At 40.7% G+C, this 21839-nt stretch overlaps 6 protein-coding genes across 6 annotated transcripts; 2 read left to right on the top strand and 4 right to left on the bottom strand.

Annotated features, from left to right (window-relative positions):
* Positions 1-97: 97 nt before the first annotated feature.
* On the top strand, positions 98-1834 carry CLUP02_17843 (amidase; the record flags this gene model as incomplete). Its single annotated transcript, XM_049296747.1, has 1 exon — positions 98-1834. The coding sequence occupies one exon, from the start codon at positions 98-100 to the stop codon at positions 1832-1834; it is 1737 nt and encodes a 578-aa protein (XP_049137971.1).
* Positions 1835-1914: 80 nt separating this feature from the next.
* Positions 1915-4444, bottom strand: CLUP02_17842 (uncharacterized protein; the record flags this gene model as incomplete). The annotated part of the gene is made up of 8 exons (XM_049296746.1): positions 1915-2344; positions 2404-2648; positions 2699-2855; positions 2912-3150; positions 3231-4076; positions 4148-4171; positions 4236-4265; positions 4349-4444. 8 exons carry the CDS (start codon positions 4442-4444, stop codon positions 1915-1917), a joined length of 2067 nt encoding a protein of 688 aa, XP_049137970.1.
* A 799-nt stretch (positions 4445-5243) lies between these two features.
* On the top strand, positions 5244-6885 carry CLUP02_17841 (FAD binding domain-containing protein; the record flags this gene model as incomplete). The annotated part of the gene is made up of 3 exons (XM_049296745.1): positions 5244-5354; positions 5402-6330; positions 6384-6885. 3 exons carry the CDS (start codon positions 5244-5246, stop codon positions 6883-6885), a joined length of 1542 nt encoding a protein of 513 aa, XP_049137969.1.
* A 377-nt stretch (positions 6886-7262) lies between these two features.
* Positions 7263-8467, bottom strand: CLUP02_17840 (uncharacterized protein; the record flags this gene model as incomplete). The annotated part of the gene is made up of 2 exons (XM_049296744.1): positions 7263-7886; positions 7955-8467. 2 exons carry the CDS (start codon positions 8465-8467, stop codon positions 7263-7265), a joined length of 1137 nt encoding a protein of 378 aa, XP_049137968.1.
* Positions 8468-9637: 1170 nt separating this feature from the next.
* CLUP02_17839 (uncharacterized protein) lies at positions 9638-10699 on the bottom strand (the record flags this gene model as incomplete). Its single annotated transcript, XM_049296743.1, has 1 exon — positions 9638-10699. One exon carries the CDS (start codon positions 10697-10699, stop codon positions 9638-9640), a length of 1062 nt encoding a protein of 353 aa, XP_049137967.1.
* Positions 10700-11581: 882 nt separating this feature from the next.
* CLUP02_17838 (AmdA) lies at positions 11582-14360 on the bottom strand (the record flags this gene model as incomplete). Its single annotated transcript, XM_049296742.1, has 5 exons — positions 11582-11716; positions 11763-13933; positions 13969-14034; positions 14094-14145; positions 14178-14360. The coding sequence occupies 5 exons, from the start codon at positions 14358-14360 to the stop codon at positions 11582-11584; spliced, it is 2607 nt and encodes an 868-aa protein (XP_049137966.1).
* Positions 14361-21839: the final 7479 nt, after the last annotated feature.

Genomic DNA, 21839 nt, shown 5'->3' with positions numbered 1-21839 from the left:
GTAAATCTAACAACACACAACCCAATCGTTGACCGCCTCCAAGTGAATAGTCAATCAAAGCCAGAACCCAGGTAATTAGCCCGTAGCTTGCACAATCATGTCTTCTCAATCTCGAGAAGCCCCGTGGAAGGCCATTGCACAACGTAAACAGGCTGAGAGAGCAGCGCGCATCTCATCAAAATGGCACATCCCAATCAAGGCCATCCCGAATGACCCGCCTCAACCAGGTGACGGGCCACAGAGAGTTCTTGACATGCCGCGCCAATTCTTGTCTCAATCAGAAATCTCAATTACCGAAACTTATACGATTCCAACTCTGCTCAAGGCCATAGGGACGCGCAAACTCTCAGCTAGACAAGTCACCGAGGCCTTCTGCCACCGAAGTGCCATAGCGCAGCAACTCACGAATTGTTTGACGGAACCCTTGTTCGACACCGCCTTGGACCGGGCTCAATTTCTCGATGACTACCTCCGCGAACACGGCGCCCCCCTCGGCCCCCTCCACGGCCTCCCCGTCTCCGTAAAAGACACATTCAACGTTGCAGGCGTCGACACCTCAATGGGGCTGGCATATCTGTGCCACAAGCCCGCATCCTCCAATGCGCCGCTGGTTGATCTCCTGCTCTCTTTGGGGTGCGTCATCATCGCCAAGACCAACATCCCGCAAACTCTCGGAAGTCTGGATTCCGTCAACAACGTTTTTGGCCGGACCATGAATCCTATCAACCGACTGTGCACCGCTGGCGGATCCTCTGGCGGCGAGGGCGTCCTCGTGGCCATGAAGGGTTCCATGATTGGAATCGGAACCGATATTGGTGGCAGCATCCGCGTGCCTGCTATGTGTAACGGTGTCTATGGCTTCAAGCCCTCCAATGGCCGCGTTCCGTACGGCGGACAAGTTCTTACTGGCATTGACGGTATGAGCCGCACTTCCGTGCAAGCTGTTGCAGGCCCTATTGGCCGTAGTGTTGAGGACATAGATGCTCTCCTGCGTGAGATCGTCCCTCGGGCAGCTTTATGGGGCGAGGATTGCATGCCCGCATCATGGCCCTCCAGCTTGAGAGTGTCGTCGATCTCGGGCTGCGGCAAGAACGGGGAGTTGGTTATCGGCGTTCTTCGCACGGATGGAAATTGCAGCATTCATCCACCTCTTGATCATATGCTGGACGAGGTCTCTTCAGCTCTTTCGCACACACGCGGTGTGAAGGTGGTTGAGCTGTCATGCCCCGCGGCACTCACCAAGGCACAGTCAGTCATGAACAAGCTCATGGGCGTCGACGGCTCCGTCACCATGGCCGAGATGATTGAAGCAACAGGCGAGCCCCTAGTACCTTGGACAGCAGCACGATTCAAGAAGGGGAAGCCGCTGCCACTTACGCAAGTTGCTCAGCTTCAGGCACAACGAGCAACGTTGGAGCGGGAGATGCTCAAGATGTGGGTCGAGAACGATGAACACGGTCGCAGGCGAGAGAAGCTGGATGCTGTGATATGTCCGGTTGCGCCGCACCCTGTGCCGCCCATCGAAGGATACAATGCTGTCGGTTTGACTAGCAGTTGGGTGATGCTTGACTATCCTGCAGGAACAGTACCAGTGCGAGACGTGAGGGAGAGTGATCTGCAGCTTGGTCGGCCACAAGGTGGAAAGATCCTGAGTAGCTGGGACGAGAGGAACAGAGAGCTGTGGGACGAGAAGAAGATTGACCGAAAGATCTACCTAGGGACGCCGCTGAGTGTTCAGGTCGTTGTACCAAGGTTGCGGGATGATCGACTGGTTCAGGTCATGGCTAGCGTAGATGCAGCTTGCAAGGTCACAGGTGTGAACGCAAAGCTCTGAGTTGAATTGCTTTCGTAGTAAACAGATCAACCAGCCTTGGTTCGAATTTCAAATTGGTCTAATACGTGTTGCATGATACTTCAGGGCAATCTACCATCATAAGGTATGTAAGGTTCTACAAAGGAAGCCATAGCGCTGGCTCCAGTGCCCAGATCGAACTCATTCATCACGGCGTCCCAGTCTTGAGGAGCCATGATGTGATCGTACGGAGGTACTGCGAAATTGACCTCCGGTAAAGAAGGAATATCCCCAAGTTCCCGTTGTCCATACACCTGCTCTGTATGCGGTGGCCTCTTGCTTATCAAGGATCTTCGCTTGGCAGCAAAGCTAGCGAGCTCATAGAACGTCTTACACACATCGTACAGCTTCTTGGCTGAAGGCGAGCTGATTGATGTGGGTTCAATGGCAGAGACTGCGCTGCAGAGGAGTGTTAGGTCCTCTTCGGACGCCGTTGCCACGGTGTGTCCCGCGAGCACTACAAAGCTGGCAAAGGGTACTAGAGAGAACATCCTAATGAAATGTTATTAAATATGCATCAAGAATCACAGCAGCGTCATGTGTGAGCATACATGTTGAGGAGCATTGTCCATCCAGTGATTCTGAGATGGCCCCAGGATTTGAATGCCCTCACAATTGTACGAAGGGCACTTCGAGCAGCCTCCGTGCATTCGTTGCTGCATTTCAGTGGACTATCGCTTGCTTCATCGCATGGGATGACACGATAAGCTATCGTAACAAGACCGTACATCATGAAGTCGAGCAGCACGGCAAGCGCCTTATAGAGATCGTCGTCGGGAGGGTTATGTCCGATAGACTGCGGAATTCAGAAAAGTCCTTTCGAACAGCATGATCACCGAAACCCACCTGTTTGTTACGCGTGTTGACTTCAAGCAACTTGGAAACTACCGACTTGGCCCTTTGGCTTCGTGTCTCTAGCGGCTGTCGAAGCGCTGAAGCAGAAAATAGCTCAACGTGCATATCGCCAACAATAAACGCGTACTCGACGAATCCAGAATAGAGGCTCAAGGTGCTGTCAGCATAATAGTTGCGGGGAAAAGGCAAAAAGGGATGCTTTACTGTACTGGCACACCCGGAACGCAGTCCTTGGGGATGGATGGCCGCTCGGTGGAGACATCGTAGGGAGGAATCGACGGCGTCCTGCCCATTGTAAAAGCCATGCTTTTGTCGTGGACATAAACATGCCAAAACACTTGTCGCCTTTTTGAGAACTCTGGCTCATTGCTGGGTAGTCTATGCCAACCGAGGTCGATGCACATTCTCGACGCGGCCGATATGAGCTGCCACGCAAGTGTACTCTGGCCTGTTTTGTTGCAAAACGTGTACTTTTTCGTCAGTACTGGGAATTGAGTTTCAGCGGCAATCGCTCGAGACTTACCAGGACTGCAAGGGCTTGGCATGCTTGTATAGAAGGGTCGCTGCAAAGTCTCAAAGACTGTATTGCAGCTTCAAGGTTGGCCTTGAGGAGTTGAGAGTATGCCTCGATGTCTAACTCGTTGAAGCCGACGAGAGCAAAATGATGGGGTTTGAGTCCTTGAAGCAAGAAAAACAGACCGGCGTTGACAATGATCCAATCCACAGAAGAGAAGTCGGTGATGGCAAAGCAAACTTTTTGGCAATACCCACCAAACTCTTGTTCGTCAATCACGGGGACGTCGATGAAAAACCGCTGCTTTTCAGTCTGACACAGTCGAAGGAGCTTCAGAACGCGCTCAGTTGACGGAAGGCTCCTGCCCTCCAACTCGGGATGCTGGGCTTGCACGGTCAATGGAGAGTTGCCGGTGTGAGCGGGACTACTCCCTTCACTACCCGTAGCCTGGTTGATCATTTGCACGGTCGCAGAGAGCGCCGAATCGTCGCCCAAAGTAGACTCAAGGTCTGCAGCTGCATCCTTGAGTGCATCGGTGACCCGGTGAACATGCGCTTTGAAAGAAGATTCGCCTCTGTATCCCTCAGACAAGCCTGGAATGTTGGGGGAGTGATTGCCGATGAAGGATGTTGGGGAGACGAGTGGTGATGAGTTCGACTTTTGCTGGTTGATTTCGAGTAGCTGCTGCACCGCCTGGGACACTTCTTTCAGCGAGCGGTCAACACTTTCTATGGCCTCATCATAGCGGGGCGAGATGAGGACGCGCTGCCGTCTCTCGGATGAGCGATGCGTCAGGCGACATATGAGCTTTGAGGCCACACAGCTTGAGCACGGCGTTTCGCGGTCGCATTTCGTCTATCCGTTCTCGTCAAAACCCATTGTGCGATGTTTTCATAATGTGATGACATTGGGGACTGAGTTCTTACCTTTCTGTCTTTACAATTATCACACTGGCCAAGGCGTGTTTAGTATGTCTATAAATAACGGTCATTGTCTTGAGTGACGCGAACTCACCGCAGGCCTCTTGCTCCTGACTCCGGAAGCCTCCATCCGAGACAGTCAACAATACGTGAGGGTAGACTTTTTCGCGGTCGACGGGGAAATAGATTGGGAGAAGAAATTGAAACGCAATCAGACTCGATAGATGGGAAGGTCTTGGAAGCAGCCGCTTTTCTTCTTTTGTTCTTCGCTGGTCTCAAAGGCCATGAGTACTTGGCGGGCATGGCGGGGTGGCATAATTAGGAGGCGCCAGTTAGGCAGTCAGTGACTAATCTTTGAGAAAGGTGCACGCAGTAGGTGGTAAGATATCGTACTGGGATGCTTGCAGAATCCTATCGACCAAGACTCTCATCCTCTTCGGTCTCCATTCCGGACATCTCTTGTGTAGGTACTTCCAGACTCGAGCTCTTTGCAGACAGCCCATATCCAAAGAGTCTTACCCTGTGCTCGGCAGGCTGGCGACGCAAAGCTTCCTGACATTAGGCAGCTATCATTGTCGCTGCGTCCTATTCGCACACTCTGTCAGCGCTAGGCGTAGTAGCCCTGAATTCCAACCATCCCCGGGCCCGAGGCCCCGGAAGACTAAAGTTCCCATCTGGGTCAGGATGTGCCACTGTCACACAATTGCGCATCAAAACGTGTGGCTATAGCCCTCAAATGGGCATGGTTGTCTTTCGGCAACGGCCGGCAGACACCGCTGACTTCTTGTATTAAGGTAATGATAGTTACTAGTTCGGGCCACTCCATTAATCAGGCTCTCATCTCACTCCGACGACCAACATGCTGTTTCGGGGCCTTCTCACCTTCACAGGGCCCGAGGGCCCGGGATTGTAGCGATCTCAGCTCAACATGCGTTCATCAAAGACAGCGAAAGTGCCTTGGGGGATAGTTATATTTAAGAAGGCGAGCAGTCTCAATAATATGATCATAAACTGCCGAGCTTGACAGCAACAACTAGGTACCATTGACTACATTCACATCTTCTCAACAATAATCTTTAATTGTTCTCATACCATATCTGCCATGATTTACAATCTCTGGAAACATTGTACCCTTATCGGGTCGTTGGCTCTCTTGGAGGCTTTAGCAGCTAACATAAGCACGACGGAAACTTTTGTTGGGGGCACTCCGCCTGTAAGCACCCTCCAAGTCACTGTTGGTAATCTCACTAATACTTGTAGTGTGACGCGCTCCTCGCCGCCGGCTTAGGTGATAGGGTTTTATCGCCAACCGATTCAGGGTACGAGAAACAGGTGCAAACCTGGTGGGCTCGGAATGCCCAGCTTCATCCATGGTGTATTGTGCTACCCGAGAGTACTGAAGAAGTTTCCCTCACTTTGACCACACTCCTAAAAGCTGGCAATGGCGCTGGAGACTGGCACATTGCAGTCCGGAGTGGGGGGCATGGCTTTCAGTTGAACAACAACATTCAGAATGGAGTCACTATCGATTTGAGCATGCTCAATTACTCCCGTTATGATGCCGAAACGAATACCGCAACGCTCGGTTCGGGAGGGCGATGGGAGAATGTTTACGCTAGTCTGGGCGATCAAGGCGTTGTCGTGGTCGGTGGCCGCGATGGCGACGTTGGAGTGGGAGGCTTCCTTCTCGGCGGCGGCACATCCTATTTCTCGCCCAAGTATGGATTCGCCTGTGACTCTGTCCTCAACTACGAGGTCGTGCTCACCAACGGAAGCGTCGTCAATGCGAACAAGACCAGCAACTCTGATTTATGGAAGGCGCTCAAGGGTGGCGGCTCCAACTTTGGCATCGTCACAAGGTTTGACCTGGAAGCCCTTCCTGCTCGTGATATCCACTACGAGGTCCGAATACTGCCCGCAACCGCTTCTGATGTGGTCTCCGATACGCTGATCAAGTTTGCTGATCATGACATGTCGCTTGCTGATAACGCACTGGTCACTTTCCTCCAGTACAACGGCACGGCAGGTCCTGACATCACGATCACGGCCATCTATGTCAACACTGCTGGGCACAATGGTGTCGAAACGGCGTTTGACAATCTGCGGGACATTCCGTCTATTCGCAATGTTTCTGTAAAGCAGTCTGTGGCCAAGACTGCCGCAGGGTCGAAAGTCCAAGGCGGACAATTGTAAGTCTGGCTGATATCTGAACCCTTCGGTCAGACTGATCTTTATCTCTTAGGAGTGCTGCGGCGACTCTGTTGTTCAAAAATGATCCAGAGATTCTTCAATACTCCACCAAGCTCCACGAAGACTTCGTCAAGTCCCTTCAGAGTTCCATCGGCCCGGAAGCCTTCGGAACGATGATCTTTCTACAGCCTGTCGGAATGGACCATGGAAATATCGCAAATCAACGCGGCGGTAACATGCTTGGTCTTGAAAGATTGAAGTCAAATGCCATCATGTGGACGGGTGGTGTGTATGTGTTGACGAACGACGCAGACTTTGCCTTGGCGGAAGCATGTTTGACTTCGATGTCGGACAAGATACAGAGATTTGCGAAGTCTGTCGGGGGCGACATGGACCTGGTCTACCTCAACTATGCCAGTCCTCGTCAGGATGCTCTCGCAGGATACGGCCCACAGAATGTTGAATTCATACGGGAAGTTGCTGCCAAATACGACCCGAGTGGCGCGTTTCAGACAAGAGTTCCTGGGGGCTTCAAGATCGGGAGATCTGGGTAGGAGGATGAATCGTGAATGATCATATGCTAGGAACTGGCACGTTTATAGAGAGGGTCTCTGTAGAGGAGGGTTTGTGGAACTCAGTAGTTTTAGGAATCAAGACACGACATCCAGGAAACTCCAACGAGGCCCCAATGACCTCCCAGAATTTGGTCAACAATCATTTCTATGGAGTAGAGCCTACAGGACTGGGACTCCGTATTTACATGTAGACTATGGATACAAATTTGAGACCACTAAATCGTTCCGGCCGGGATGAAACGATACAAGCTATTGAAATGGTCTCGTTGGGAACGATGGGTTGCCGGTGTGATTGGTCGGGAAGATTTATGAAGCAATAGGCTGCTCAATGTCCTTCACACGTCAACGTGCTGGCACTATACCTGCGGAGTGTAGTCATTGACGATGCCAAAGATGAACTCTTCGTAATGACCGCGACCCTCGAAATTATCTTGTCCAACGATACCGCCTTTGACGAGACCGTTAGCGCGTTGGTAGGCGCCCTTCTCATCTCTGACGATGAATTGGGTGGTGACATCGACCTCCATTACGTCGCCATTTGTGAGGTTGTACTTGACAGATAGGCCTTCAGTCTCAAGCAGCCCAGTGGTAGGAGGCCAAGCTGCCTTTCCGCCCCTCTGGCGAACCTCCATGCTCGCCATGTCGCAGCTAACAAGGAGAACCTCTCCATCCTTTGCAACATAAGATCGTCTGCTCTCATTGCCGTCGTAGTCGAGAAGGTTGTACCAGACGATAGAGTAAGGACCAAAACGAGCGTGTCCCCAATCCCAATAACGAGGACCATCGATGATAGACTGATTGCCCCAGTTCTTGTCGTGGTAACCAATACCGTCTTCGAAAGCGATAACAGTATCCTTGACGGCGAGATCGACAACAGTCTCGGCATCGGGGACCGCGTTAGCCCAGTACAGTCCCGGCAAGAGATTCTGGCTGACGCCAACTGCGCCATTCAAGTCGCAAGGGTAATGGGCGGGAGCATTCTGTAATCTCCAACATCAGTCTCTTGAAATTGTACAACGGTAAGGAATAGAATTAGGGAGTCACTCACGGCTTTGAAGGAGATCCTGCCATAGATACCCATGTCTTCGGAGTCGATGTTGATCGTGTATTCAACCTCAGGCTTGTCCAGCGAGGTTCCACTGAAGCTCCCAATTCCTTTCCAGTCTCCAGTAATACCACGGGGGCCGTTGGTGAGATGAACCCCAGCATCAGCCATAGCTTCGAAGTAGAAGTCTGTACCATTGGGGTACACTCCCGAAACCTGGACAGCAAGAGGATGCGGGTACTGCGAAAAATCTCCTGAGTTGAAGAAGACAATATTCAAAGTCTGGTTAGTGGACTTTGAAACAACATCAAAGTACCAAAAGTCGGTAGACTTCCTGGCGGCCGGGGTGACCATCTTGTAACCATCGAGGTTTCCCGCCACCGAAAGATGCTCAACGCTAACAGTCCTGTTGTGGTAACGAGGAGGTAGGTCGAGGACCCGAGTAATATTGCTAGTTGCAGCTCCGTAGGTCGAGCTGAGCATCGCAGCTGCCAGAATTAGCCTACAGAGAGCCATTTCAAAGGCGTCTAGTTCGTTGCTTGAACGAGTGCAGAAAAGAAAAAGAAAGAGTATAATGACATGAGTGAGCGACTGGTGGCATGCGAGTATCAAATCAATCCAGGGAAAAGGAGCGCGTTTCAGTATTTAAGTAATTTGACGGGCCTCGGGGCCACGTAAGTTTAGATGCAGATGGCGACTAGTTCCTCTGTAGACGATGTGTATCTGATGATGTACGAATACGCGGCGAATTAAAGCTCAGCTTCGGATTGCGGCACTAAACTTGTGCCAGAAACCCCTTGTCGAGTAGCCGAATGTAAGCTTTTTCAGGTTTACACCAGTCCCTGATTCTTGGAATAGAGGGATATTATCCCGAAATCAGGGACTTGACCTACAAGTCTACTTCTCAACGACGTGGAAATGCCCAATGGCTGTCCTCCAGCAGACGCTCTAGACGCCCTTTCTTCTTTACGGCGCTCAATATGAAACCATCGAATGATGAGGCGCGGCTTGGAGCTCGTCGTACTCGGACCGCGTATTTGGATTTTCGCGCGTACCACCTTAGCTCCAGTCAGGCTGGACCGGGCTTGCTGGCCACAATGATTATCGAGTGCCCACTAATCATTGCCCCACAACTATATCATAAGGTGAGATGAACCCAGACCTAGCGATTGTTCTGAGTACCATCTTACAGGATGTACCAAAAACGGTGGATGTGCGGCAGCGGATGGTGTCATTCAAGTTACGCCATTGCCTTGGTGCCCTTGTACCCATAATACCCAATACTCACCAAAAAAGTCCACTAAAATACATTGAGGGGCCATCAGACGATGATGCATCTTCGCCACTTATTATCAGAGAAATGGATTGGGCCATAAGAACTTGCCGCCCAAAAGCAGGGCCTCCAATTGTTGCAGCTTCTATGCCTCCGTTTACGATACTAGTAACCTTCATTTCTGAAGGTCCGTCAGTCAGACATCTACATTAAGCCAGAAGGCTGGAGCAGAAGCTGGAGCCGTTTCTACTTAGTATAATAATCGCTGGCCTCTCCGCAAGATGTTTTCACAAGCAATGCTGTACTGTGATTTTTCAGCTTTCCAGAGGTGTATTTCAAGGATGAGTTTGAAGAGGACGAGCTCTGTTTCGAATGTTCACGAAACGACTGCGAACTGGAAAGCTATAAAGACCTTAAGATGCCCAACGAGTTGGATGGAACTCCATGAGCAAATACCATTGAATGATACTCCCTATCAAAAAGGCGGTACTTGCAACAAACCCAACGACTGAGCTCTCAAAGATGTGATTGTCCAAAAGCAACACACCGGTCACAATGAAACCGGCGGATGCCACTGCATTCCAAGCCGCCCCTTGCCATTCGCCCGCGAGGATTCTTGGTTTATACCAGTCTGTCTGGACATGTATGACGAGAGTCATATTGGCAATGAAGAATAGGGCTCCTCCAATTACTTGTGGCATGAAGACCAGAGCCTGGGTGAGAAAAAGATCCATCGGGTTGAGAACTCCTGGGAGGCCAGCCACTGCGGCTACGGAGAGGATCAGACCGCCAGAAAGCATCACCAGACCAGCCTGGAAAGGAACAGTCCGTAGAAGACCGGCGAAATTGGCTGCAGACGGGATCCAGAGCCATGCTTCAGAGCCAATAAGGGCGGGTCGATAAATGGCTGGGATGTTGTCATCGATGGACTTGGTGCCGCTCTTCTCGAGGGTGCCACGGTCGGCATTGAAAGCGGCGAAGATGCCGAGAATGCCTCCAGTCATGAACATGGTGGCTCCGATTGTAATGGTCGCAGGGAGAGCAACGGTTGGGAGAGTATCGAAAGCGAGGCTTGGCTCGAGGGCAGGAAAGAGCCCGAATCCTGCATTGATAACGAAAGATACGCTGCCAACCACAAATAGCATCGTGACAATCCAGTTCATATCTCTGTAAGGAAATATTGTAAACATTCGTTTCAGCTGGGACCGCTGTGAGCCTTCAACCTCTATGGCAGGATCTTCAATCGAATACTCTTTTACGGGCGATGGAAGAGCTGCCTCTCGATCCATGTCGCATCGTACACGATACTCGAGGTAGTTTAGAGTTTGTACAACCCGACGCCTTTCCCCTTCGCCGACTTCGATTCCCCGAGAATGGGCGGCCGCAACAGGATCGAATCGTGAAGGGCCCGGGGGTACTGGGATCAGCACCGATGCGCGAATCATTGAGGCGCGGAGGTTGGCTGAGGCGTTCATGTTGGGGATAGAGTGATGCTTTTTTTTCTATTAGAGGTCGAGAATGATGATGAGTCCCTGCGATACCGGCTCGCTCGGGTTGACAAAGGTAGAAAAGAAAGAAAGTCGGGGAACACGCTAGAGAATAAAACAACAAGGCGCGAAATGCAACAGTCGCTATCAAAAGACCACGCGAGAACCAGAATCGCTCAGGAAGAAGTGGGTGAACAAAAGAACACCAAATGAATAATAGTAAGTTGAAAGGGTTGCCATTTTCTACAAGCGATGCAAAGTGCGTCGATATCGACAACAGAGGTCCGTTCCCGTTTACCCACACCACCTTGACCGCCAGCCGGCTCCCCCCGTGATGCTATGGGTGTTTTGATGTGGGCCAAAGTTGCGTTGAAATCATGGTGAACGTTTCGAGAATTTGGATACCTCAATCCTCAGACAAGAGATGATATAATAAGAAATAAGGTTGACACACCCGCTCCCGCAAAGTCAATTCTGCTGCACGGTTGCCCCCTGGACTCGTAACCACAATGCTCCCACCAGGCTCACTAAGCTGCATTGTCGGTTCGGTGACCTACTGCGGAGGCCGCGGCCACGAACTTGTCCCCCACTTGTTTCTGCCTTCTTTGAAATGCAGAGTTTCCTCGTTTCAGTACCCTGTACCACCTATGTAGATCACATCAGCTTGAACCTACCGTTCTTTTCCACTTGTCAGCTTGCTGGTTTCGAGTCTGTCATGCCGCATTGAGTTATACTTCTCTCCTTCAAAACATGAAACTGACAGTCAGAAAACCAGCCTTTGCAATGATAGACACAGAAGCCTGGCCGTTCTCTCGGCGTGAGGCTCATTATCGAAGCTTGATTCAGCTCTACATGTTTGAATCCAAGATCTCAAAGGTCACGGCCCAAACCGACGTATTCTGACCGGCTAGAACCAGCTACTTCTTCAACTCCTTGGCCTGGAATCGTCTCGAATTTGCGCACATGGCACCGCTCGGACAACGTCTCCTTTCTTTGACGCATGGGCTAAGATCGATAAGCCGTCACCAATAACCCGAACAACATCAAATACATGGGAGCCGTTAAATGTCTTGCTCCATAGCGTCAAGGTCAGACTAGACAAGCTGTTGATTTGGACAGCAAGACGTTCGTGTTTGTCCAGCTGGTCACCAAGTTCCGTCTCTTGCACAAGACCGATGACCAATTGGATCAATCTACGCTCGTCCGGCTGAAGGGAATCTGAGCCAGACTCTTGAACAACCTCGGACAAGATTTTCAACCACTTTGTGAGCAGAAAGGCGCACTCCAGGTTAGCAAGAGCATGTTGGATGCTCCAATTCAGGGTCTGGGTACGCGCAACAAACGCAACGCCAACCCTTACTGGAATACTGAGGGCGTATATACATTGTAGAACGGCCTGGTTCATATGCGGTGACCTATCACCGGCAGTAATGATTTGGCTAGATAATGCCGCGGCTATCCCTGGTGCATCGTCTCGGGCAAGAAGCCGTTGGTCAAGATTGTGGCCAACGGTAAGGCGGATGTAAGCCAAGCGTAGGAGGGCAGTGGAGTTGAAACCCAACGGTCCCTTGGGAGACGAAGGGTCCGTCGTTGATTCGTAAGTCGCTTCCCATGATTGTTGCCAAGCACGAAGCGCGGCCTCCATCTTATTGATGAAGTCCCCACCCAGCGAACTATCACCACCAACAATCGGAAGATGCTCACAGGCGTTGCGAGTCAGTAGAATCTGTTGGAGCAGTCCATTAATGAGCACATAGTTCCCGAAAGAAGAAAGCGCTGTCACTGTATGGATGCTCCGTCCTGCTAACAGCATATGCATCTTCTCTGGGAAAGGTCTCGGCGGCATATACGTGTCCCTCAGGGCTGACCACTCTTCCGCGTTAGGCGCTTGCCAGCTTGACGCACACCCAGGTAGGTTGATGGCGACTTCTCGATTTAGGAGGAGTGGTGGCACGTCAAATGCAACGGATTGTAAGTTCAAGAGGGCGAAGGCGGCAAATAGCGTGCGGCGGCGTTCCTCAAGTTTGATACCTTCGGCCCATTGCTGGTTGACTGGCGGGGGTTTCTCCAACTCGTGAATCTTCATCTCGCGGGCGAGCATGGCGACTTGACTTGACATGCTTAGGGCGTCAGTTGTCAACTCTCGATCGCCCCATGATGCCATCGCCATGAGTACTATCATAGCTTGCAGCAACCGGATGGTTTTGCCTTGAGCATGTAACTCTGAGTCTCTCATACGTGTACTAGCGCTAGTCGGCGTCGCAGGGGCGCTTGGAGCATCATCTATGATGACGCGATCATCATGGGTCAGTCGGTTTAGTGTAGGCTGATTCCTTTGCTTTAAATGCCAAGAGATCAATTGCCGAGCAGCATCATAAATCTGATAGGCCGAGGCCGTTTCGAACCGATAGAGAGCACCGACTGCGGCGAGCGACAGGAGAAGCTCAAGACCGATAGCAGGGGCAGAAAATGTAACGCCGTGAATGAACGGCAGATGGACGGAGAAGCCACGAAAGTACCCTTCCAAAAATCTTGAGAGGGCACGATGTGATGGCAGCTTGAAAGAGCTGGGAAGCTCAGAACGAAGCTGGTGGGCTTCGTCGAGAATCTTGCTGTATTCATCAGCCTCAATCTTCCAGGGCCGGAGACAATGAACTTGTCGAGGCCTCTGGGCCTGATGTTCTAGAGTGATATGCAATGGTGTCTGTTCTGGCCTCTCGGGTTCCATTGAAGGTAGTCGTGCCGCAAACTTCGGCAACGATGAAGTTACTTCTGTTTCTAATTGTTCTTTACTGGGCGAACGACCTTGTGGTGGGATGCATGTACTTTGCGCAGCAAATGAGCTTCCATGCTCAGGCTGAATGGAGGACAGAGCCGCGACGTGATCCGTCGGCAGTATCGCCATGATTGGGGAGCCAGCATCGACTGCGCTGGCGAGAAGAAAAGAGTTTGACAACTGAGTGTCGTCCAACAAGAAGTCGAAATCAATGCCATCCATTCCTGCTAGGAGGTCTTGTGACAGCGAGTCTTGATAGCATAGTTCGGGAAAACCTGCGGCTGCATTATGTAATGCTAGGTTGCTGACGGGCTGGAAGAGAGCAGCTTCGTTTCCCAACAACTGCGGTCTGGCATCATATCCATGTTGATGAGGTACTGTTAGTGCTTCCGACAAAGACGGCGGTGAGGGAACCTCATCACCAGTTGCGCCAGTTGACAATGGCCCTTCAACGATTGTCGTTTCCCCTAACGGAGCAGACAGGTCATCTGGGCTTGCAATGATTCCGTCGGCATGAGAGATTCGCTGATGTCTTGAAAGTAGATCCCTATCGAGTTGTGAGCAAAAAAGCCCCTCTGGGAACTGAGGTGTGACTGGGGACCGTACCTTCGAGAAAATCTCCGACCACATTCGCACAGGAAGGGTAGTTCTCGGGTGTCTGGGTATTATCATTAGCGAATCTCTGGCCACCCTTGCATAGATGTCCACGGAGCCCAATGTCAGGACGTCACGGTATGCTGTGTACAGCGGGAGGTTGGGGTCCGGCTTACGGGTGCGTTCATGACGTTCGAGGTGCTCAAATCTCCTGAACTGTTTTTGACAGAACCTGCAAGGTGGGACGTTGCGGCGAGGTCTGCCCTGGGGCGTAGACATGACGAAACTTCAAGCAGATAATCCCAAAGTTTACGGCTCTGTAATTAGTATATAACCTGTTTATTGAGATGCGAGATCTGTGGCTACCACAACGTCTGACTATGCTTCGTCAGCCACTGCAGATGAGCTCGGGATAGATGAAGTTGGAGGTAAAAGTCGTTAGGGTAGAAATTAGTTTTAACCCCTCTAACACGGACCTATTCTTCTATCACGTAATAGGGATAGTAATCGCATCTTACGAAGTGCCCGTTACGTGCTAAATTACGTATCTATCTTAGACATTATATATATAGACCTTTTCCTTTTATCTATTTCTATTTTAATAATTAAGTTACTTTTATTATACTTTATATACTTATTACTACGTACTATAACTTATAATAATTATAAGCCTAGCTCTTAATTAAGACCCTATATTATAATAACGTACTTATTAATATAATTCTTATAATCTTTTTAAAATAACTAACTTATTTATATTTATTTTAACCTAAGCTAAACTAATTAATTATAATAATTAAATTAAATAGTTTAATATACTTTATATTATAAATAAGGGTATTAAGGTTTAGAAATATATTAACTTAAATATTCTAAATTTTAATATATTGTTTAACCCCTCTATAATACTTACTTCGCCCTTAGAACTCGAATAATTAGTTATAACCCGTAATAAAAGGGAATTACGAGCTTATTAAGCCCGTTATAAAATATTTAAAAACGACTAAAAAAACTAAAAAATCCTTTACTAATAGTTTCTAAATATAACTTTTAATACGAACTTTTTAACTTTTTTAAGTATAAGTAATTTATAAAACTAAGCTAGGTTTTTTTTATAAAACTAATTATATTATTTATCTTATATAAATAAATCTATCTTTATATTATATTTATAAAAAGGATCTATATACTCGAGAGTGTTTAAAAATAATAAGAGCTCGATATTAAATATAAGTAACTTATAGCTTATAAACGTAATATTATTAATATATATATTAAAGTTTTTATTTAGTAATTATTAGAATTAGTTAACGCTATATTATATAAATACGTATTTTAAAAAGCTATTAAAAACGGTACTAAGTTCAATATATAGCGAATTATTAAATATTTAAAGTAGGAATTTATACCCCCGAACTAATAATAAAAAATACGGTTTAAAAAGAATATTAATAAGCTTTTAATAAAAAAAGGACCGGAATTAACCCCTAATATTGATATAAAGAGTAGTAATTTACTTACTTCCGAGCTAAAACGTACGATATTTTAGAAATTAATAAAGAAATCGCCGTATTTAATTTTTTAATTATAATTAAGTTTAGACTTAACCTTATATAAGGCTAACGTGTATATAAAACTTTTAGTAAATTAATAATTTTTAGAACGTATATAAAGACCCTTAAGGAAATTACGTATATATTTAGCTTAATAACTTAGGATATATATATTAAATAACTTTTAAGTTAAGGAGGGGCTTATTTTATTTTTATTAAACGCTCTAACTTAATTAACGACGTAAATAATAAAAATAACGTTATATATTTTTATAATTATATATACTTATAGTACTTTATAATATATTAAACATTAAAATAAGTATTTATAAACTAAAACGTTAATAAGTTATTAATATAAATATTAAAAAGCTATATAAAGAAAGTCCTTATTACTATTAAATTAAATAAATAGAAATTACTTTATAATAAGTTTAAAAAAGCTAGTTAGCTAAAGAATAATAAAACCCCTAAAAAACCTAGGTTTTTAAAAGAATCCTCTAACTAACCTATAGCAAGCTTATTAATAAACTAAAACGAGGGCTACGTAGTTATTATATTTATACAAAATTAGGACTTAGAAATAAATATAATTTTTAATACCCCTATAAGTAATACTTACCCCCTTTTTTAAAATACGGTAATAAATAGCTATAAAATAATATATCTAATTAATAATAAAAGCCTATTTAAACCTAAAAGTTATATATTATTAAGTAATAAAAACTATATTAAATTAAGAATTATTATATTACTTATTACTATACGTAGTACTCGTATTATAAAGGGTATCCTAAACGGACTTAAGAAAAAAAAGAACTTATAATTTAAAGCTCTAAAACGTTGCTTATATTAAGGGATTTTATATTAATATAGTTTTAAAAGCTTTATTAAATAGAAGCGTACTCTAATATTATAATTTAAATTATACTTTGTAATAAAGAACGCTTTATAAAAATACTATTAAAAAGTAGCTTATTTAAAAAAATAATCTAATTTTCTTTAAATATAAGCTCCTTTAATCCTATCCTTTTTTTATAAACCTTAAGTATATCCTATAGAACTTAGCTAGTATTATATTATTAATTAGCTATAAATCTTTTTATTATTTATATTAACGTACTTATAAAAGGTTTAATAGCGCGCTCCTTTAGTACTTAAAAATAATTCATCTCGGACCTAATACTTTTTATTAATTATTATATAAAACTCGAGGTATATATATTAAACCTTTATTATAAGTTAAATATAAAGTATATATATTATTTAATACTAAAATAGTAATTTTAAAAGGACTACCTTTAAAAAAAACCTTATAGTTATAATACTACATATACTAAGATCTTTTTTATTTCGAACTATCTCTTAGTAAATAATAATATATACTTATAACTTCTAAAGAATATAATAAGTAGTTTAGGGTTTTTTTTTTTAAAAATAAAAATAAAAAAGGAAGTACTTTTTATATTATAAAGCCTCGAGATAGTAATTTATTATTAAAAAGGGACTCTAGTTTACTTCTTTAAAAATAATAATAAAACCGCTTTTTTAATTATAAATATTAAACGCGTATATAAAACGTAATATAACGAGCTAAGAATTAAAATAAAACTTCTATTTTTATATATAAAAGAACCCGTAAATAACGCTAAAAAGGTAAATTAACTTATAATTATTAAAACTTATAAAATACGCTTTTTTATAAACCTCCTTACGAATTTATAAAATAAAATAGTATTAATAGTAATCTTTATTTATAATATTACCCTATAAGAGGTTAATAAAAGAGATTTACTTATTATAATAAAAATTAATTAGTAAAAGCGGTATTAATACTAATAGTAAATAGGTTACTAAGTATAAGATTTTAAACTAATTACTTTATATTTTAATAGCCTTTATATATATAATTACTAAGTATATTTCTTTTATAAAGATTATAAAAGGTGTATATATTAAAAAGAGTTTAAAGTATTTCCCTATAAATATATAAAATACTTAGTTAGATATATACTAAAAACGTATAACTTATATAAGGTCTAAGTACCCGCGCTTAAATAAGTATTTATTATAAAGAATATTAAGTTTAATAAAGAAGTTTTTTATAATCCTATATATAAAAAGTAAATTATTATAAATAAGTAAATAAATTTAGTAATCTAAAAAATATAAGAACTTTTTAATATTAATAATAACTTAGTTTAAGTATTTAAGGAAGTAAATCTAAATTTCGGAAATATTAATACTTAAAATAACTTTATAATTAAGGATAGTATTATTATTAGATTTTTAACTATTTAAGATACTAAATAACTAATAAATATATTTTAAAGTGCGGTTAATAAGGTTAAAAAGGCTAATATAGTTTTATTATTATTATTAACTCCTAAAATAACCCCCTTATATAAGCTCGGGGGTAGGGGTAAAAAAAGGTATATAATAACTAAGTTATAAATAACTTTATATAGTTTATAGTCCTCTTTATAAGCGCTTATATATACTATAAAAGTTCTTAAGCCTTTAATTTTTAATAACTCTTAGTAAAATACTAAAATATATAATAAACGAGGTACTAATTATAAAAAAATAATTCTTAATACTAAAATTAACGTTAATAAGGAACTTTTATAATAAACCTTTATTATTATATAGAAATAGAGCTTATAAAAACTACTTTATGAAGTATTAAATAAAGCTTTATTAGGTCCTAGACATTTAAACTAAGCTTATAAACCTTTATAACGCTTTAATAATAATATTTTTATAACGCTTTTATATTTAAATATAAAAAATAGTAATTATTATAACCGTTTCTAAGACTACTTTTTTTATATTTTTATATTTAATTAATAAAAAACTATAAAAAAAAGTAGTATAGGATATATAATACTTTATTAAGTAATAAAAAGAGTAGTTTATAAAACCTATTTAGAGCGCTCTAAAAGAGTTTAAAAACTATAACTTATTAAAATTAACTTTTAGAGCTTATTAAAAAAGTTTAATAATATTAAATATCTCTTATTATAATTATAAAAGCTATTTAGGGATACTATAAACGTAAAAAAAAAAAATTAAAAGATATTAATATATAAAAAGAGGTTAATTATAATCCTAAATAAGGGATCCTATTTTTATTAAAATAAGTATATACTTATAAATACAACGTTAATAACGAGGTTAGTAAGATAAAAGTATATATATATATATTTGTTTTTGATTTTTGCTTTTACTAGCTACTCGGGCAATTCTCGATATCGATTATATAATAGTAATATATAGTATTAATAAATACTCCCACTATCTTAATAAACTATTTTTTTTTAGATTTTCTACTTTTTTAACTTTCCCTTTTATAAAGTTTATAACTACGGATTATTAATAGCGATATTAAGCGCCCAATACTACTACTTTATAAGCCCGCGTACCTAGCTAAGTTAGCTACCCTTTTAAGTAATAGTAGTTTATAACGGTAGTATCGGAGATGCCCTCGTTACTATTATTAAATAATATCGACCTTACGATATTTACTATATTTTTAACTTTATTTATATATATATATATTCGTTACCTCGTTTTTTTTATTGAAGTTAAAGACGCTTCCCTTATTATCTATTACTATTACGCTATTACTATTACTATTTAACTATTTATTTTAAGTATATTTTATTAAAATACCGAGATATTATTCATAACTCGTCGACCCTTAGGGCTTTTTTAATAATTAGAAGTTATTTAAGTCTATAAGTATTATACTAAATAACCCCGAGCTATAAAAAGACTGCTTTAATAAATATTATATTAGTAATATCGACTTATAAAAAATAGATAAATATATTATAATAAGTATCGCCCTTATTAGCGCTTTTTTAATATAATAGAATATAAATAAGCTTAGACTTAATAATATAATTAAGAGCTTAAAAAGAGCGTAGGTAAGTATATTAAATAGGAATATTAAAGAGAGATTATTATTAAATAAAATAAAAAGAAAAAGTAAGGGGTAGTATTTAGTTATTAAGAAGGTGATTAATATACTACGGTAGCGGGGTTATTAATATTTTAAGTTTAGTTAGTATTAATAATTAATAACGGCTACGGCTAGCTATAGTTAGTTATAAAGCTTTGTTAAAGTACGTAATAAAGATACTTAATATTAACCTTAATAGACTAGCTTGTTTATAAAGGCGAAGATGGCCCCTAATGAGGCGGACCGGACCCTAAAGGGATATATATATATATAAAAAGGGATATATAACTACTTAACCCCTTATAAAATACGTATATTTCGATACTTATTATAAAAGCTTTTAAATTTATAATAATAATAATTACTTAATTTAACCTTAAAATAGACTAATATAATACTATTAACGCATTTTTTAATGCGCTTCTTAAGAGCGAGAAGTTAATAATTATTAAACTCCTAAAGGAATATAAAATTACTAATAAAATAAATAAACTTTAACGCGCTCTATATAGCCTCTGAGACTTACTAATTCTCTAGTTTTAAACTTTTATTTTTATACTCCGTAATATAAATATAATATATAGTTATAAAGAAATTTATATTTACTAAACTATAAATAGGAAGGTAATATTAGTATTTTATATTAATAACTTTATTATTTTATATTATTAAAATAATTAAAAAGCGGCTTAGGGGATTATTAACGGTATAAAAAATATATTAATTTTAAAAAAAATAAACTAATTAATTACTTCTTTAGAATACGGATTTTATAAAATTATATTATTTATAAAGTTTACCTTATTTATAACGTATATATCGAGCAAGTTACTAAGCGTTTTAACTTTATAAATTTATTATATTTAGCTACCCCTCTTTTTTAAAAAGAGTTTAAATTAAATAAGAGGTAAGTAATAAAAAAGAAAATAAAGAGCTACTAAGAGAAAGTTAGGAGTATATTTTATATAACTATTATGATTAAACTAAATATCGCTTTTACTTATTTATAATTATTATAGTTCCTAACTAACCTAAGTATAACTTATATTAAAATAATTAATTACTATATTTAATATTTTTATATAATAAGATATTTTACGCTCTATTATAATAATATACTAAGTACGTAATTATTATTTTTAATTAAAAATATTAGCTTCGTAAATAATAAAGTAATACGACGATTATTTTTAAAATATATAATATTCTTTTTTAGTAGCTTAATTTAATAAAAGTTAGTACGCTAAGTAACGGTTATAACGTTAACTACTAAAGCTAAGCTTCTTTATTTTAAAAAAATTATAAAAAAGACTATAGCTCTAAAGCGCTTTTTTAAAAATATTACTTTTAACTTAGGAGAAGTATAGTTAGTTAATTATAATAATTAATAAATAATTCGGTTCATTATAAAAGTTTTTTTTTTAGCTACTTAACTTTATTATATTAATATATAGAATATATAACTAAAATAAGAGTATACTAAAAGTAGCTTTAAAATTATTTATATATTAATAAAAAATATATTAATAAATAAACTTATTAAAAACCTTTTATAAGCTAAGTTTAAATATTTTTATATACTTCTTAACTTCTATAATATATAAAAAGCTATTATAAATAGCTAAAATAGTTAAAAATAATGAATTTAGGCTATATTTAAAAAAACTTAATATTTAAAAATAAACGATAAATAAAACTTAGAGTACGGCCTAGAGGTTTAAAATGAATAAAATCAAAACTTCTTATAGCCCAAAGGCCTAAATTCTTAAAATAACCTTATTTTATAAAGTATATATATATAAAAATAAGACCTAGGCTTATACTGATTATTTAAACTCTTAGTTTATAAAATATATAATTACTAAGAATATAGTATTATTAAAAAAAAGGGTTAGTATACGTATTAAGAAATACGTTTTATATACTTTAAAATTTATAAAACTAAGAGTAATAGGGGTAATAAAGGGCATAGGAATTAAAATAATTATTAACTTAACAACTTAGGGTATAAAAGCGGGTAATATAATAAAAAGTTAGTTATAAATAAATATAATAAATATAAAAAAGAACTAGGGGTACGTATTAAAAAAGTCCTTTATATAAAAACTAATATAATTCTTATATATCCTCTAATTATTATATATTTAGCGGATAATACTATAGAGCTTAGTAATATCTTATCAAAACTATAATTAAAAGTACGCTTTTTAATAAAAATAAATAATATATTTATAAAAA

This window comes from Colletotrichum lupini, chromosome 10 (assembly GCF_023278565.1).
Source record: "Colletotrichum lupini chromosome 10, complete sequence".
In the NCBI taxonomy this organism is placed as follows: domain Eukaryota; kingdom Fungi; phylum Ascomycota; class Sordariomycetes; order Glomerellales; family Glomerellaceae; genus Colletotrichum; species Colletotrichum lupini.
This window is presented reverse-complemented; position numbering and strand designations above follow the sequence as displayed.